The sequence below is a fragment of the Harmonia axyridis genome, chromosome 3 (genome assembly GCF_914767665.1).
Source record: "Harmonia axyridis chromosome 3, icHarAxyr1.1, whole genome shotgun sequence".
Classification (NCBI taxonomy): Eukaryota; Metazoa; Arthropoda; class Insecta; order Coleoptera; family Coccinellidae; genus Harmonia; species Harmonia axyridis.
Genome location: NC_059503.1, coordinates 29,634,771 through 29,651,532, shown reverse-complemented (window position 1 = coordinate 29,651,532; position 16,762 = coordinate 29,634,771). Strand labels below are relative to the sequence as shown.

Here is a 16,762-nt window from a genome sequence, read left to right as displayed (position 1 = left end):
GGCGCCGTTTATAAAGAATATCGAAGCATGCATTTGAACTCATTAGTATTGTACGAGTATTTGTTTTCCACGCTTGAATACATCTTTGAATATGGTGGATTCAAAGATTATTATTTCTGCTCCTGTTTTCGAATATTTGAAACCGACAATTTTCTTCATGAGAGTGTTTGGTTTGGCACCGATATCTTATCATCAAATTAAGAAATATTATGTGGTAGAGAGATCCAAAAAATACATATTTTATAGCTATGCATTTGGCATTATTTTGAGTGAGTTTGGTGTAAATGATCGATACCTATATCAATTCAAAATATTCAACAGGTTTTGTAACTGTACTAGGACTCGTCAATGATGCAGTCTCTGAAAATTCTCTACGAATGAATCTACCCAACAATAAGTTGGTAGTGATTTCTGATATAGGAATCATAGTGTGTAGTGTTCTATTTGGTATATTGGTGAGCCCATATAAGCTAAATCAGCTTCTTAATTTATTACAATGTTTCCATAAGGTAAGTTGACAAAGCACACCAATTCTTTTTAGTGTCCAAAAATTGTTTCATCTATATGTAGATAAATTCAATCATGAACGAATCGAAAAACCAGCTCAAGAAAGAAAAAAGGGTTGTACTGACTATAGCCTTAACAGTTTACACTATATTCCTTCTAGTATTCACCTTAGATATTTACTCTTGGATGGATAGATTCAAACGTAAAGAAGATGGTGCAAGATACTTTAAATACTATTTCCCCTTTTATATAATGTATTTGGCTGTCATGAGCCAAGAGCTTTCATACTGTAATTTCACCTATTACGTGAAAAAACGTATTATTGGTCTGAACTCTGCAATACAACAAGAGATCAACAGGAAGCCTGATGTGTTCCTGCAAAAAACGGATGTTAAAAAAACTCCTGATTCTAAATTGCTGATAGGAAGTGAAGGAGATGTCTTGGAGAATTATATATTGACAGGAAAAACCTACTCTACTATTAATGGTAAGATTCGAAGAAAAATGACTACATCTCAGACTTATATTCCTCAATTCAATTCAAATAGAGCTCACGCCTCAAAAAATTAGCAATTTCATCAGGGTACATGCAGAAATCTTTACTTCTGTCAACTACATCAATGATTGTTTTGGATATCCTCTCTTGGTAAGTAAAACAATTTTCAATTCTAATTATCCGCATCGCAATTTAGCTTTTTGTAGATAATATTAACATGTTTTCAAAAATATTGTCCTCAACGAACAAATCGTTTCCAGAAAAGAACTAATTTCAAAGCTCGTTGTAATTTCAATAAGGATTTTGTTCCATGTCAAATTTCTAGCTGCACCCATCAACCGAATAATAGAAAATTCAGGAAAAAAATTGGAAAAGAAATACCCAATACTCCAGTGATTACAGATCCAATCAGGTTGAGATTTGAATTTCAAGCTTCGTACGAAATTATAAACTTTTCAAATTTTACAACCCTGCATCTCGAAAACGAATCTTGTTAGGATATATGTTTATATGAATTTTTTTCCAGAAAAAAAATTTATCTATCCAATACCAAAGTTACGGAACTAAAATCTGGATCACCCTATATATTATAAAATAACCAATCCAAGCCGCAGGCAAAATATCATATCATTCGTCAGAACCATAGAATATCAAAAAAAAAATACAGAAAGCACTGACGTGAACTCAGAATCTAATGATGCACCAATTGCACCCTTGGAGACCACATATACCCGCATACAAGGTGATTCAAAATTCAGTATCAAGATTTCAACGGGCGTATTTTTCAGGTCGAAATAAGATTTTTTTTTTCCATAAACATGTGTCCGAAAACGCTTCATTACCGAACTACAGAGTAATGTTTCAAAGTTTTTCAATGTTTTTACATACCTAGCTCTTTCATTTTTTTTAATATTGAGATCGAATTTAAGATATTGGTTCGTTTAGGTTTCTTGTTTTTAGTTAATTTTGAAGGAAACTTGTAATATAGATCACAAATGGATTTCTTTTCATCATTGTGTTAGATTCATATCCTTGGTCAAAAATTTTAATTAAATGTTAGGAACTACAAAAAATAATTCCACTTTGTCTCGTTGAAGATCACAGATGCGTACAAACTATAAGAGACAAAAAATCTATTGATTTAGTTAATGTATTCACTAAATATAGAATAAATTCATATGAATCCACCATCGGCGTACTACAAAAATGTATATCGAGCGAAAAAGGGCTTAACCCCTGAAAAAACATCTCCCTGTAGCTTGTTACTATCACTCGGCATAATGGATGAAAGAGCTATAAAGAAAAAACTTCAACGCTCTGTAGTTCGGTAACGATGCGATCTGCGGACACATGTTTATGAAAAAAAATGTTATTTTGACCTGAAAAATACATCTCTGAAATCTTGATACTGAATTTTGAATCACTTCTTATAAATATAAGATCTTCAAGAGTGCAATTTGCGCATGAATCAACGAGCGCTCAAAAACTCCTTACTTCACGTTTGTGTTTCCCACATTTCTGATATAATGGCGTTTTTGAGGGTAGTTTTGTCGTCTGTATTGGGAGATTCAACTTGAAAAAGAAACTTCGTCGTTGAATTTCCAAACTTTCTTCGTTTCAGTTTATAATGACCAGCTGTCTTCTGCATCTCGTCATAACACCATTTCTGTTCATTACTGGAAATAATTATAGGCCTCTCTTTATATGCCTCCAAATCCTTTGGATTTCTGTTCACATTGGAAGGCTGTTTATCATCGTAGAACCAACTCACAGATGTCTAGAAGAGGTCTCTAATTTCATGTGTAATCGTAGATTAGAATTTCACACATTTTGTTACAGTATGAGAAGACGAACCCATTGGTTGTGCACCTGTTGAGCAAAGTTGAAAATAAAGAGGTCAAACAAAAGGTAGACCCGTAAACGAGTAAAGTTGCAGATTAATATATATTAAAATGTTCATTTTTTATTTCAGCTTGAGATTTTAGCTTTACAAGGTCAGCTGTGTATATTGAATTTCAATTCATGTGGAATTGTCACTATAAGAAGGCCTGTTCTTGCTTCAGTAAGTGGTTTATTGTTATTTCTATTCCTTCTACCTAAATTCTTTGATTTCAGATTGCAAGCGCAGTGACTACATATCTTGTTATTATGATCCAGCTGAATCCTTAAATACAAGAAAATACTTCAAGACATCAAAACGTTATAATTAAAATCTCTTCTCATTGCATAATACTTATAAAGCACAAACAACATATGTTAAAATAGCCTAATAAAGTACCTAATAATTTAATTGAAATAACACTTCATCAGAATATTCTTTGAGAACAATGTTAAATACGTGAATGTCACAATATATATCCACATGGTTTTATTTCAACAAATATCATTTTTTATTTGGAATAAGATGACTAGGTAAGTTGTGAACCCAGATAGGATCTAAAAAAGAAGGAATTGATTTTATTTTCAAAAATTATAAAAATGAACTCACTGCAGGTAATAAAGATCTTGTTATATTTACAATACCTCCTATATGAAATTGAATTGGTGATTCATTCATCAACACATTAAACTTCTTGAGCTAAAAATCATCAAATTCAATAGTTGCTTGCTCAAATAAATATTTCCTGACCTGATTTGCTTGTCTTGAATTCGTTTTACATGAATATATGATCAGAAGTTGAGCCAAGTCTCTACCCTGCAAAATAGCTCAATGAAACTCAGATCAATTCTTATGTTCAACTTTTACTTGATTCTGGCAGGAATGACAAGGCTCCACTATCATCAAGATTTTCAAGCTGTATCCAATGAGCCAATTTAAACCTGGTAAGAGTCCTGAATACCCATGAGATTCTGTCATCTTCAAATAAAGCACAAATGGTATCATGATGATGTTTGTCATACATATTATCGAAGAAATCTGCAATAGATAGTTCATGATAGCGATAGAGATATGATTTTTAATAATTCTTACCAATATAGGTATATTATAACAGCTGTTAAGAGCTTCAGTAGCTTCAAAAATAGTAGTGTAGGTCTGCACCATACAAGAAAAATCAAGGTTTACTAGAAACTTCAGGTTATTCAGAAATCAACTCCTTCAGAATTAGTGTTTTATCTTACATTTTTCCTTGTTGGAGGCGTGATCCTTATCTGGTTTCGACGTTTTCTTGGGAATTGTAACAAAGTTATATATTTTTTCCATTTCAACGAAAACATTCATTAAATCTTTACGAAAATTCATTATTTCGGCCTTGATCACTTCCACACAACTTTTATAATTCAGGATGATCGCTGTATCGACATAGAAAAACAATACTCTCGATATGAAATAGTTCAACTCATTGTAAGTTTCTCCTTCCTTATGGTTAAGTATTATATCGAGAATCATCAAGGGAAAAATAAAGGCAAAAATGCAGATTTCTATCCTTGCCCAATTTTTTCGTTCAACTACGAATTTATTTCCAATAAGTTTATCGACCTCAAAAAGAAGAAAAAAGTTTAGAATCAAAACTAAATAAAGTATTGGGCCTGGAACTTTTGTGCGCTTGTTCATTCGCTCATTGGCATTAAGAAATCACCCGAATATTTCGACTATCTGAATTATTCTTCCATATAACCAACAGTCATGTGTAAATTCGTAGGTTCTACAGGGTTTTTCTGTTTTCGTGACAACGTAAGTATTATTTTTTTGGCGATTTCAAAAGTTGATATAGGGCTTTTTCCAAATGACCATGTATTCTATTTTTAGTAGCAAATTTTGAGGATGCCCAGTATTAAAAGTTGAATAAGTCATCAATGAATTGTCTCTTCACGAACAGTCGGTACAGTTCTCAATGACTATCAAGTACTCACCTCCATTCTTCTAGTATTCACTTTCAAAATCTCATTCAAATAAATTCATTTCGGAGTTATTAGGTTTTTCCTAAAATTCTTCATTTTATGAAGTTTCTAAATATCTCAAAAATGGTTTTAAGCAGTATTTCCCAACAATTTGAGAATGTAGATCTAATGGAACCTAATGTTACTGTGTCGAAAAAAAATTCGAAAATTTTAGCCCTAGTACTATGATAAGACTTCACGTAAATGGTGGAACAACCTGTATATGTGACTCATTAAATCGAAAAATATTTAGTAATGAATGTACCTAATTCTATTGTGTCCTCAACTGCTAAAAATAATTGTTTCTCTGGAAAATAGCAAAACATATCAATTTGATAGCATTCAATGAAGGTAGACAATTAGGGAATTAGGGCGGCGAAATTTTATTTTGCCGGGGCGCCAAAAGTCTGGTGGCAGCCCTGCCATCTGTCGCGGTTTCTCGCCTCCATATACCAGTTAACTCCTGCTATGTTCTTAATATCGTGATCACGGATGGTCAAATAATTTAAATTGGTTTTATCTCAAAATTCTACAATTTGGGTGAGCTCCCTCATAGAACAAGCGCGCAAAATATTTATTATTCAAATTAAACCTTCTCTATTTTATTGATGAAACATTCTAAATGGTCCTTTTTGAAAGACAAAATCAAAATATGGGATGCTGCAGCAATAACATTACTCGTCTGATAGAAAAGTTTGATAACCATCGGTACACTTTGTGGGCACCAAATACCTGTAACAACTGCACCAAAAAAAATGGAATATTGAATATATTAAAAGAATAATGCTCCACTCACCTGATAATATGAGAATTCCTGTGCTATAAATGATGAATAGTTTGGAATAACTCAAACGAATCTTATTTGAATAAACGTAAAATTTAAAAGGAAATACTCCCATTAATCGACCATATTTTACAATTCTACAAAGTTTCTGATTCATGATGATGAACTATGAGAAGAAGCGTCAAGAAAAACCTTTCATGTATTATTGAAGGATAATAAAATCGCCTTTTGAATGGCCGAATTTCGGAGTGCCCTTCTAAGGCAATATCAACATAAGTGTGCAAACACATAAGGAATATGTTAGATGTAGGTATAGAATAATTGACAGGTCCTGTTCGATTCATTCATTTCTGAATAGGAATGAAAGCTATTGAGGTAAAATAAATATCCATATAAGAAATTGTGTAAGATTTTTTTTATGTCTGAAATTAAATAAATCATTCTGCTCCAACTTCTTCAAATTTATATCTATATTCAGAAATGAGATATCTATTAGATAGAAATAATGAACGACGGTTAACGATATTATTGAAAATAATATATTAAGAGTGGTCGCTTCAGCGATTAGTTCAAAAATCAGTACGTTTTATTTTACGCTTGAGACCATCGATCTATATTAGGTTTTCACCATTATTCATTTTACAGAGTACGTCATTGCGGAAAGTCCTTCAAGGGCGGCCCTAGCCTTAAATTTGGGGGGGAGGGTTGCCGTTATGAGCTTCAAGTTTTTTGATGGGATCATTTTGTACCTTTTCTGCTTGAAACGCATATTAAGTTTTAGGTGGTTCCTTTTTGGGGGGTCATGCCCCCTTGAACCCCCCCGCCCTAGGGCCTTGAAGTCCTTATTTATTCAATGGAAAAAATTAATTAGATAAATTTTTCATTGAAGAATAATAATATGCATGAAATAACTTTCATTTCTTTATGAATTTTTACATAAAATATTAAACAAAAAGTCTTGTCAAATATTGAATAAACGATTTTTCTATAATTGAAAATGAAGACGTAAAAACGTATTTTGAATTATGTTATTGGATAGAAAAGGACGGTAAATCAGAGAAATGTTCAAATTTGCTTCACTCTCCCTGAAAAGTGGTGGAATCTCAAAAGCGCTGGGGAGGAAGCAGTAGTTAAACATTGGCAGATCATGAAAAAACCACGTGGTATAAACCCCTCTTAAGAAGAGATTCATTTGTGCTCGTATGACCAAAAGCCTTTCTGTGATTCAATCGAACCATAAAACAGTTCAATAGGATCACGAATTCTCATGAAATCTTTTGGATTTGATTCGTTCTAAAAAGTTTTTGTCGAACAGATATCGCTCAGTCACCAAACAGCTTGTTAACTAACAAAGAAACTGCAACACACAGAAGGAGCTGTTTAAATTAATTTTTTTTTTTTTTTTTGTTAAACATGTAGGATCCAGTTATTGTTCCCCGTAAATAATTGCGATGGTCAACCGGATGCTTGGAGACCTATTTGTTTCTTCTAGTGTCGAGGGCAAGACAGTTTCAATGAATTTACAGGGAACGAATTGTTATTGTACATATAATGTGAAAAGGATGTGTAATTCTTCGAGGTGTCGAAGATATGTCATGGAGTGGTAAATCTTGAAGAGATTTATTAGGGGGTTGAGGAAGTTCGAAGACAATACGGTCGTACCAGATGTGTCACATCTGTGTATCAGGTTCTAGTCCTTCGGGAATATTCGATTTCCAGGAATCCGCGAAGATCTTCGTGGGCGGTACGGCAAAGCTCTTATTGGACTAGGGGATGGTACTTTCGCCTAAGGGTGTGGTCAAGCCGAAAGAAGGGAGGTCGATATTCGAGACAGGGTAGTTCCAATCGGCGGAGACACAGTTCAAATTAAGCCGAAGACGGGTACAGTTCAACTTAAGCCGAAGACGAGTCAAGTTCGGTCGGTCAACTTAAGACGTAAGACGAAAAGACGGTTCGCGGACTAGATTAAGACGAGTCGCGAACAAGTTAGAAACGAGACGACCGAAAACTTGAGGTACGACGAAGACGTGATAATCGAAGACGTTTCGAGTAATTAACACTCGAGTTAAAGACGAAATTCAGTACCGTAGTGAGAAACTTGTAATTAAAACGTAATTAAGATCTTCTCAATACTGAGTTTGTACTGTATAAGTGTGGCTTTGTAAATAGATGTAAATAATTCAAAAGAGTTGAATTATTGCAAATCCAACAAAGTCGCGGAAATAAAGACGAAAGGCCAGGTAATCGAATCATACCTCTAGACGATCGATTAACCAAGCCTACAAACATGGATAGTATAGCAAGGAGTAAATGATTGAAATATGAAGAAAAAAACGAAGGATTTACAATTTTTCCAATAAATTTGTTAATGTGTTTGTTCACCGCGATTATCTATACACTCCCTAACACGTCTTGGCATTGATGCAATAAGATGATCTATCTCTTCTTGAGGAATACTATCCCAAGCTACTTCATGTCTCAAAGCCGCCGAAGTCCGTGGGCTGGAGTAAATTTCCAAGCCTTCTACCAATGATGTTCCAAACATGAACTATGGGCGAAAGATCGGGGGATCTGGGCGGTTAAGGTGAGGGAGAACATATGGCTTCACTATTTCTTGAAGATAACGCAGTGCTGTCATGTTACCTCCAATGAAGACTAAAGGTGTCCTACTTGCATGTGCAACAGCACCCCATACCATATCACCTATTGTCCGATGTACATGACGCTCAACATCACGTTCACGTCTTTCTCCCTGACGTCGTCTAACGCTTCTTCCGCCATCATGTGCACCCAAGGAGAATGGAGATTCATCAGAAAAGACGACCTGATGACATTCCATATTCCAATGTTGGCGTTCTCTGCACCACTGTAATCGTTGCCGGCGATGCTCAACCGTCAGAGGTAACACAAGATGGGGTCGATAATGCTGCAGTCCAAAAGACCTTTTCCTGAGGTAAACCATTCGGGCAGTTACAGGATGGCTATTCCTCTAACCAATCCACAAGATTTCTCTTCGTATGATTAGCGATTTCTCGAAATGAGAATCCCGCCTCTCGTAGACCAATAGTTCGACCCCTTTCAAATTCACTTAGCTGGCGATTAAATTCCGCGTACACTTGCTCTAGGCATTTTAACAACAACTAAATATCTACTTTGGATCTCCTCGAACAGCTGGTTTGTTATCAAATTTGAAAATTTGACGATATTAATTAACAAAAATTGTTTACATGAAAAAACCGTCACGATTTTTTTCTCCAAATTCAATCATGCTATACTATCTATACTTTACCAAAAAAATAAAATAAAATTTAAAAAGCTCCTTCTGGCTGTTTCTTTGTCAGTTGGTATATTTTCGTCATAACAAAGCCTTCAGGCGGTGTGCATAATTCGGAATTTGAGACATCTGGTGGTGACCTTCGGAAAAGACATTAGTAAATAGGAGACAGGTTATTTTGGGTTTAGTTTTAAAAATGATTGTGGAGTTTGTTTAAAACAAATTAGATATTCAAGCATATTTCTGGTTCATAAAAATCAACTTTAATCATTTCTCCAGAGAAAATGAAGAAAAATGCGAAGCTTTGACAAAATTTGGTCTTGTTTTTAAAGATCGAACTAGTTTCTTTATTTCTGAAGTCATGAGTCAGAATTCAGTGAATTTGCCACGTTATAAGGTCAAAATTACTTAAGTAAGTTAGATGAAGCAGAGTAAATTTAGAATTACGGAATCAAGAGCAGTGGCGATTTGAAATTGAATAAAGGAATAAAAAAAATTCAATTCTTGGAAGACAATTTGTCCACTCCTTGTTACTGATGCATTTATTTTTATTCAATTCCTTATTGAGCAGGATTAGTTAAAAATACCCTTCTCAATTTCAGATATCAACTTGATCATCAATTAATAATCGTGATTATCGAGAGTAAACATATTCAATCATAATTAGTGACCTAGATTGTTTTGTATTCTGGTAAAACATTGGTTTTCGAGCTGAATAAACTCCTTATTTATTATTGAACACGTTCGGTAACATCGATCAATCTGTTTCTATCGCATCAATCAAACATTTCGAAATGAAAGAATTGGTTGTTTCGGAAAACGTATTTGCTTATTTAAAACCTACTGTTATTTTCATGAAATATATGGGTCTGGCTCCTCTTACTTACAGCTTCCAAAATGGCAGATGTACCTTAAAGAAATCTAATACGTACATAATCTACAGCTTTATCATTGCCGTACTTCTTGGTAAGGAAATATAATAACAAACGAATTCAACATTGGATATTAGCAAAAAACGACCTCAAGGTAGGCCATGAACTTCCTAATGCATGGCTCAGCTTACATCATTCGTGGATAATATAATATTCTAACATCCAAGAATATTATTATTTCTTTGTTATGAATGAGAATGATGATTGAAACTAAGATATCTAAAATACTGATGTGTGGTGTGTTCACTAATTAGATTTTCTTTTAAATGATTCTTGCGACTAGGCTCAGCATAGGTTCCTTTTCTCTTTTCTTCCGTAAGGTGGCGCTCTACAAAAAATTGACAAATCAACGGCATTATTATAAAACTTTCATTTTTTTTGTCGAAAGTTGATCGACTTTTGATCTAACCTCAGAACGACATTGACAGAAAGACGACTCGAGTGCTATAAGAAACGATGCGAAAATCAAGTGAAAAGGGACCAATACCTTCAAAATTCAAGAAGACTGGACCCTTCAAAAGTCGCCACTTTTCAAGGGTACCAGCATACCCGTGTTTCAGACATTGAAATGGACTAAATTTCATTTTTTTGTTGAGGATTAATTCTAAAAATTTAAGTAGAATGAAACAAAAATGTGGAAGAATCATTGAAATATCTCTAGAAATGAAAAAGTTATGGGACTTTGAAGTTGCGCTTGGAAGAATAATTTCATAGTACGCAGCGTCTAGTGTGTGACGTCAAGCCACTTACACGAGGCGACTGGTATTCGCAGAGGGCTTACGAATTCATTGATGGTACAATCACTTGTGCCGTTCGTGTCGTGTTTTGTTCGTTACACAATGGCTGAAATAATTTACTTTATACATACATATAAATTACTTTTTCTCTTTTTACTTTTTACTCCTCACATAAATATGTTTTGCCAATGATAGACTTCAACAACCAGTACTCAACTACAAACTGTTTATGAAACGTTTTTTAAATAAATCATCGTTATGAGTTGAACCATGATGAAGCAAACTCAAAAGTAGATACTTACTTTAAAAGTTTAACTCCTTTTATTTCAGCATTGACATAAGATGGATTTGAAGAAAAAAACTCCATCACTGCGAATATATCTATTTTAGGCAAATTGTCACTTTGTCCTTTCACGAAGCCTTCTTCCATTATGGTGACATAAAAACAAAACTCGAGTTAAACTACACTGTACAACTATAAACGTAATTTATGGTGTAGCGATCACAGGCAAGTGCCGTGACGTCACAGACGAGTTGGAGACCAAAGAAGTTCCGCGCTAAAATACGTAAATTTAAATAATCTATTTCTCAGTCATTTATTGATGGATTTTCAAATTTTTTTCACTGATTTATCAGTTTTGCTCTATATTTTAATTCTATCGTGTCAAATATAGTATTATCAACTTCACTAAACAAGTCCATTGAGATATCTAAAAATACTAATGAGTCACTGATTATATTTTGTTCAAAATAATAGAGTAGTATCAGCATTTTATGATCCGATCATCTGCTGAGGGTCATGAAACATTTGATAAAGCATACGCATAGCCCATTCTACAGGTCTAAGATGCCTAGAAATCCTGATAAATGCATTGATTAGATTTTGTTTCGAACTTATTGAAATAGTTCACCTGTTTCTGTAGCTAGAACTTAACAGAGTTCTGTAAGGTACTGCTCTTTATAATTGTTCGAATTTGCACTATATGTCTATCGGTGTTTAAAATAAAATATTGATTTGAGAAACTGCAAACTTCCACAAGAAATCACAATTCGGTTCATATCGAATTAATAATGAAATTATTGGAATATAATGACAGACGGCTATCGGTCAATTCAGAGTACCTATAGATGATTGTCACGAGCTTCTTCTTCTTCCTCTTCTTCCTCAGGCTTTCAGCCTGTTTTTCCAACCTAGTCGTTAATTTCATTGATATCCAAAACTCTCTCCATCTTTTAGGTGGTCTACAAAATGGCCTCATGGTTTCCGGGATGCCATCTCTCGCGAATCTCGCCGCCCTTTTATAGGACATTCTTCCTACGTGTTCGTTCCACATGCTCTTCTTCGCATTCGTCCCCATCTATTCTTCGAGTATCTTGAAGTTACGTACACGATCTCTCAGCGTGTATCCCGATATTGATGTAATACAGGATTTGTAGACTCCCACCTTTGCTGCCATGCTCATATGCTTGTTGTTTCATAACATCTGCTAAGCATCCAGAGATTTTATTCGCCTTGTTCACCTGGCTCCCCCTTCTCTTGTTCTGTCCTGGCTGGAGGATATCTCTACTCATAGGTAATTGTATACCATAACCTGCTCTATAGGTTTGTCGTCCACCACTAGCTTGCATCTTAAAGGCTCCTCTGTCACGAGCATAGAATATAAAATATTATTTTTCCTACAACTGCTATGGAAAGTAGCGTATTCTACACAGCTTACTCAATTTCAAAACTATGTTTTCTTACAGCTGCTATGAAAAGTAGCGTATTCTTCACAGCTTACTCAATTTCAAAACTATGTTTTGCTCATACTGTTGGAATAGTTATTTATAATACAAGTGCAGAAGGCATTGATATTCTTCCACGAGTTCAAAATTCAAAAACGAGCCACGAAGTGGCGAGTTTTGGAATGAACGAGTGGTAGAATGAGCCTTCTGTACGAGTATTATACTTTATTTTCTCTAATTCATTGCATTTTCATTGAAATTAATGAAATATTTCCATAAATATATTTTAGTGATTTTTGCATTGAAAAATGTTGGTTGACAGAACTGATTTCTTTAAATTGATGAATTGACAGATAAAGCCGTGGCGAAAAGTTCGGAGTACCAACATATAATAATAAAATATAACCATGAAAACTGTGCGTTTCTGATATATTCTCGCACGATTTTGTTCTACAAGATGTGGAAGAATGAACGGAATAACCACAGAATTAGAGAAATATTATTCCCCACGGCACTTTGCCCACACCTCGCTTGGTAGACCAATGAAATTGGGATTTTGAGTCGTTCCTATGGACACGCAATAAATTAGCACATACTGTCAACGAAGGCCATTTTGATTTGAATCAAGTCCATTACTTGAATCATTGAAATTTGTGCAGTTGTAGGAAAAATATAGTGTGCAACATGTGGAGAAAGTCCTTTTCTCGCTCGTGTGTTTGCGGCACTCGCCTTTCAGGCTCGTGCCGCAATCTTCCACACTCGCGAGAAAAGTTAGACTTTCCCCACTTGTTGCACAATATACTATTTCCATACTCAAAGAACACAAGAGTCGAGAATCAAAAAAAATTTTAATAATATAAACGATGTATGCACCATTTGAAACTAGTGATATCTCAAAATGGTGTAGGTATAAATCTCCCGTTTTGTCCCAAAGTTTTTCAGGTGAAAGTAGAAACACCAGGCTTTCTAGACATCTTAGAGAGGTCACACTGATTTTAGTTGTCGAAAGAAGTGACCAATTCAAAGTCTATTCCCTATCCAGTCATGTGAATCGTCGAAGATTCCCCTAGAGGCTATTCCATGACGTTAGCTGATAGTATTTTATTCGGGCTTGCCGGTATTTTCAACTTCTTCCTTAGTTGTCATTATTTTAAAATGCCCATATTTCCATGTAAACTTAAAAAAAATTTAAATTGTATACAGGGTGGCCATTTGAAAACGAAACAGACGAGATTACAGACGAAATAAAGTTTTTCGATAGAAATGCTCGGACAGGTCGATTTCTGTTTCGAGGGGGACAACTTAAGATGTAGGTTACGGACGCATAGCGCTTCAACCCTTGCTGCTACAACCCCCACCCCCAATTTTTGAATAGGGGAGATGGGGTGAGTGATACCTCAATTTAAAGGTATTTTTATACTGATTTCAGCACAGTAATTGTTTTTTCATTTTATGCATTAGTTCTCGAAATATTCATGCGTTAGTTAGTTAGGAAGGAAGCCACAGTCATCGTTCTTTTGAAGCTCAAAATGTTGATTTTTCACAAAACACTACAAGTGCCATGAAAACACCACTTCATTTTCAAATACTTAGTTAAGAATATTTTGAGAACTAATGCATAAAATGAAAAAACAATTACTGTGCTGAAATCAGTATAAAAATACCTTTCAAATGAGGTATCACTCACCCTATCTTCCCTATTCAAAATTTGGGGGAGAGGGTTGTAGTAGCAAGGGTTGAAGCGCTATGCGTCCGTAACCTACATCTTAAGTTGTCCCCCTCGAAACAGAAATCGACCTGTCCGAGCAATTCTATCGAAAAACTTCAATTCGTCTGTAATCTCGTCTGTTTCGTTTTCAAATGGCCACCCTGTATAATGAAATGGTGATATTTCCTTAGAAACGACATGAAGTCACTGAATCAAGTATCTTAAGTAATTTAATCAAGAAAATATTCGGAGGTCAATGCTGATTGAGATTAACAAATGTATTAGATATGTGCCTAGAAATTTTAATAACAAAGAAAGATTGTTTTCAATGATTTTATCAATTCAACATCAATTGTACAGCTGCTTGGGCCTTTTATGGTCTTTGGACAGATGCAACGTCTGAGTATTCCTTCAGGGTGAAAAACAAGAACGATATCTATGTTACCTTGGCAGACATTGGTGGAGTTATCTTGAGTGTTTTTACTGGCATTATTCTGGGGCCACTAAAAATAGAAGCTCTTTTTGATATCATACGATCATTTGATAAAGTAGGTACCTATTTATTACAATGAAGAATTCACATATTAAATTTTCTGTATCTAAATATCATCAATTTTCTTTTTCAAGATGAATAACCTCCTGGATGAAAGCACTCCAACTCTGAAATGGGACAGATTCTACTCTCTAATCTTCAGTTTTACAGTATACGTCATTTCCATATCGGTACTGATCTTAGATTTGTACTCTTGGAGTGAAAGAACCACAACCACTCAACTATCAGTTGCTTACCTAAAAAATTACTTATCCTTCTACCTCTTTTACGTTGTTCTGATTTCGCAACAACTAGCATACAATAACCTTTCTTTCCACCTAAAGAGAAGAGTTATAGCTCTTAATTTGATCCTTATAGAAGAAATTTTGCGAACAACTGAAGAAAAAGAAAAAGCTTACATATTCTGGATTAAAACAGAAGAAATGGGGATTGTAGAAGGGTTTGTAAGAAGAAATGAAGTAATTAGAGTTTATTCAAGTAAGTTGAGAGTATTAGTTAGTTGTTGAATTAACACATCACTCAATAAATCCTGGGTCTGGCGCACAGATGGTATCGCCAATACCATACCACTTTTTTCTTGTTAGTATCAAGCTTCAAAAGATGTGTGTCAAAATTCGGAACATAGAGTTAAGTCTGGATCGAAATATTGAAGATTATATGACGCTACTATGTAATTGTTTGAAAATGGATAAAAAAGAGTTTATTGGTGAAACATAGTTTTTGTTTTGAAGTGTGCAAGCAGAAAATTGGCTTGATAAGTTTTATTCGAACTATGCTGCAACTACAATGTTACAACAATGGTTAGAAGTGATCAATTTCGAAAGTAGAGACGAATTTTTCTACAGCAGAGGTTGAATTACAGGGTGGCGCAGATAAGCCGGGTGGATTTTAAATAGTCGCCAAATCATCAATTTTGAAGACATTGGGTTGAAATCAATTTCAAAATGTTCAATCACAATAAAAAAGTCGAAGGAAACAAATTTTGTTGTTCATGAAATATTATATCCATCACCTTCTTGAGGGGTGCATTCTTGGAGTAGGTCCTCCACGATTAGCATAGCTCGCTCAAGCATATCGGTTGGAATGTATCGAATTTCTGTCAACTCCTGAAGGATCCGGGGTATATTGGTGTATATTTTTGCTTTTAAATGACCCCATAAAAACAAATCAATCACTGCGAGTTCCGGCAATCAAGGGGTCCATTTCCCATCGCTGTTACGTGAAATCAGATGCTCTGAGAACAGAGGGCGTACAGCTTGCATAGATATCAGTTGCCCCATCTTGATGAAACCACATTGAATCAGTGCCATTCTGTTCGAGAGAATTCTTCATTAGGTAATTCGTACACAGGGTGTTTCAAATTAAGTGGGCACCATTGCTAACTCCGTTATTATTGATGCTACGATGTCGGTTAAATGGGAAAACTAATAGCATTTTAAGTGGTCTTCTCGATGCCAGCTTTATGGATGTTGCTGATGATGACGAACAACTGGAGGTTAAAAGTAAAATTACCTTGGTAAAAGCTCAACAGAGGTTCAATGCAAATATGGGAAGACGCAATCTATTTTTTTGCGACGAAAGCTCCAGTAATCACTTGCTTCAAGTCCTGGGGGTTCTATTCCAGTCAGACCTCAAGTTCACACACCACTTGAACGAACTGGGTAATAAATCATCAAAAGGAATCTTTATTATGAGAAGAACAAGACAATTGGACGGTGAACAGGCCGCAAAGATTGCATACTTCTGCTATCTCATGCGGAATATTATCTCGAGGAAATATGCCAGGAAAGATATATTCGTGAAGAAAAAAAATACTTTTAGAACTATATTTAACGCCAAAAAACAGATAGCTGAAGACAACTATTCAAACAAGGAAACATCCTCACCTATTCATTTGTCTATTCTTTAGATTTTATTCTATGCTATTGTTTTCTCATAATATATTGACTCCCCATGTAGGATTTGATAGGTTAAATATTGTATGGTCATTGTGAACAATATGAATAAATAAAACGATCACCTTGTTACCTTGGAGATGTTGCTGGTTTATTCCTTTAGAGTGTAGATCAACGTCAGCCTAGCACCGACAATTCTGCTTATTGACGTACCCTTCAAGGTGAAAATGAGCCTAGTCAGTAGGCACTAGTCATGAAAATCGCGTCTTATT

At 34.9% G+C, this 16,762-nt stretch overlaps 1 protein-coding gene across 1 annotated transcript; it reads left to right on the top strand.

Annotated features, from left to right (window-relative positions):
- Nucleotides 1-91: 91 nt before the first annotated feature.
- LOC123674655 (gustatory receptor for sugar taste 43a-like) lies at nt 92-2,923 on the top strand. The gene is made up of 6 exons (XM_045609606.1): nt 92-269; nt 322-509; nt 571-994; nt 1,056-1,153; nt 2,625-2,789; nt 2,843-2,923. Exons 1-6 carry the CDS (start codon nt 92-94, stop codon nt 2,921-2,923), a joined length of 1,134 nt encoding a protein of 377 aa, XP_045465562.1.
- The last annotated feature ends 13,839 nt before the right edge of the window (nt 2,924-16,762 follow it).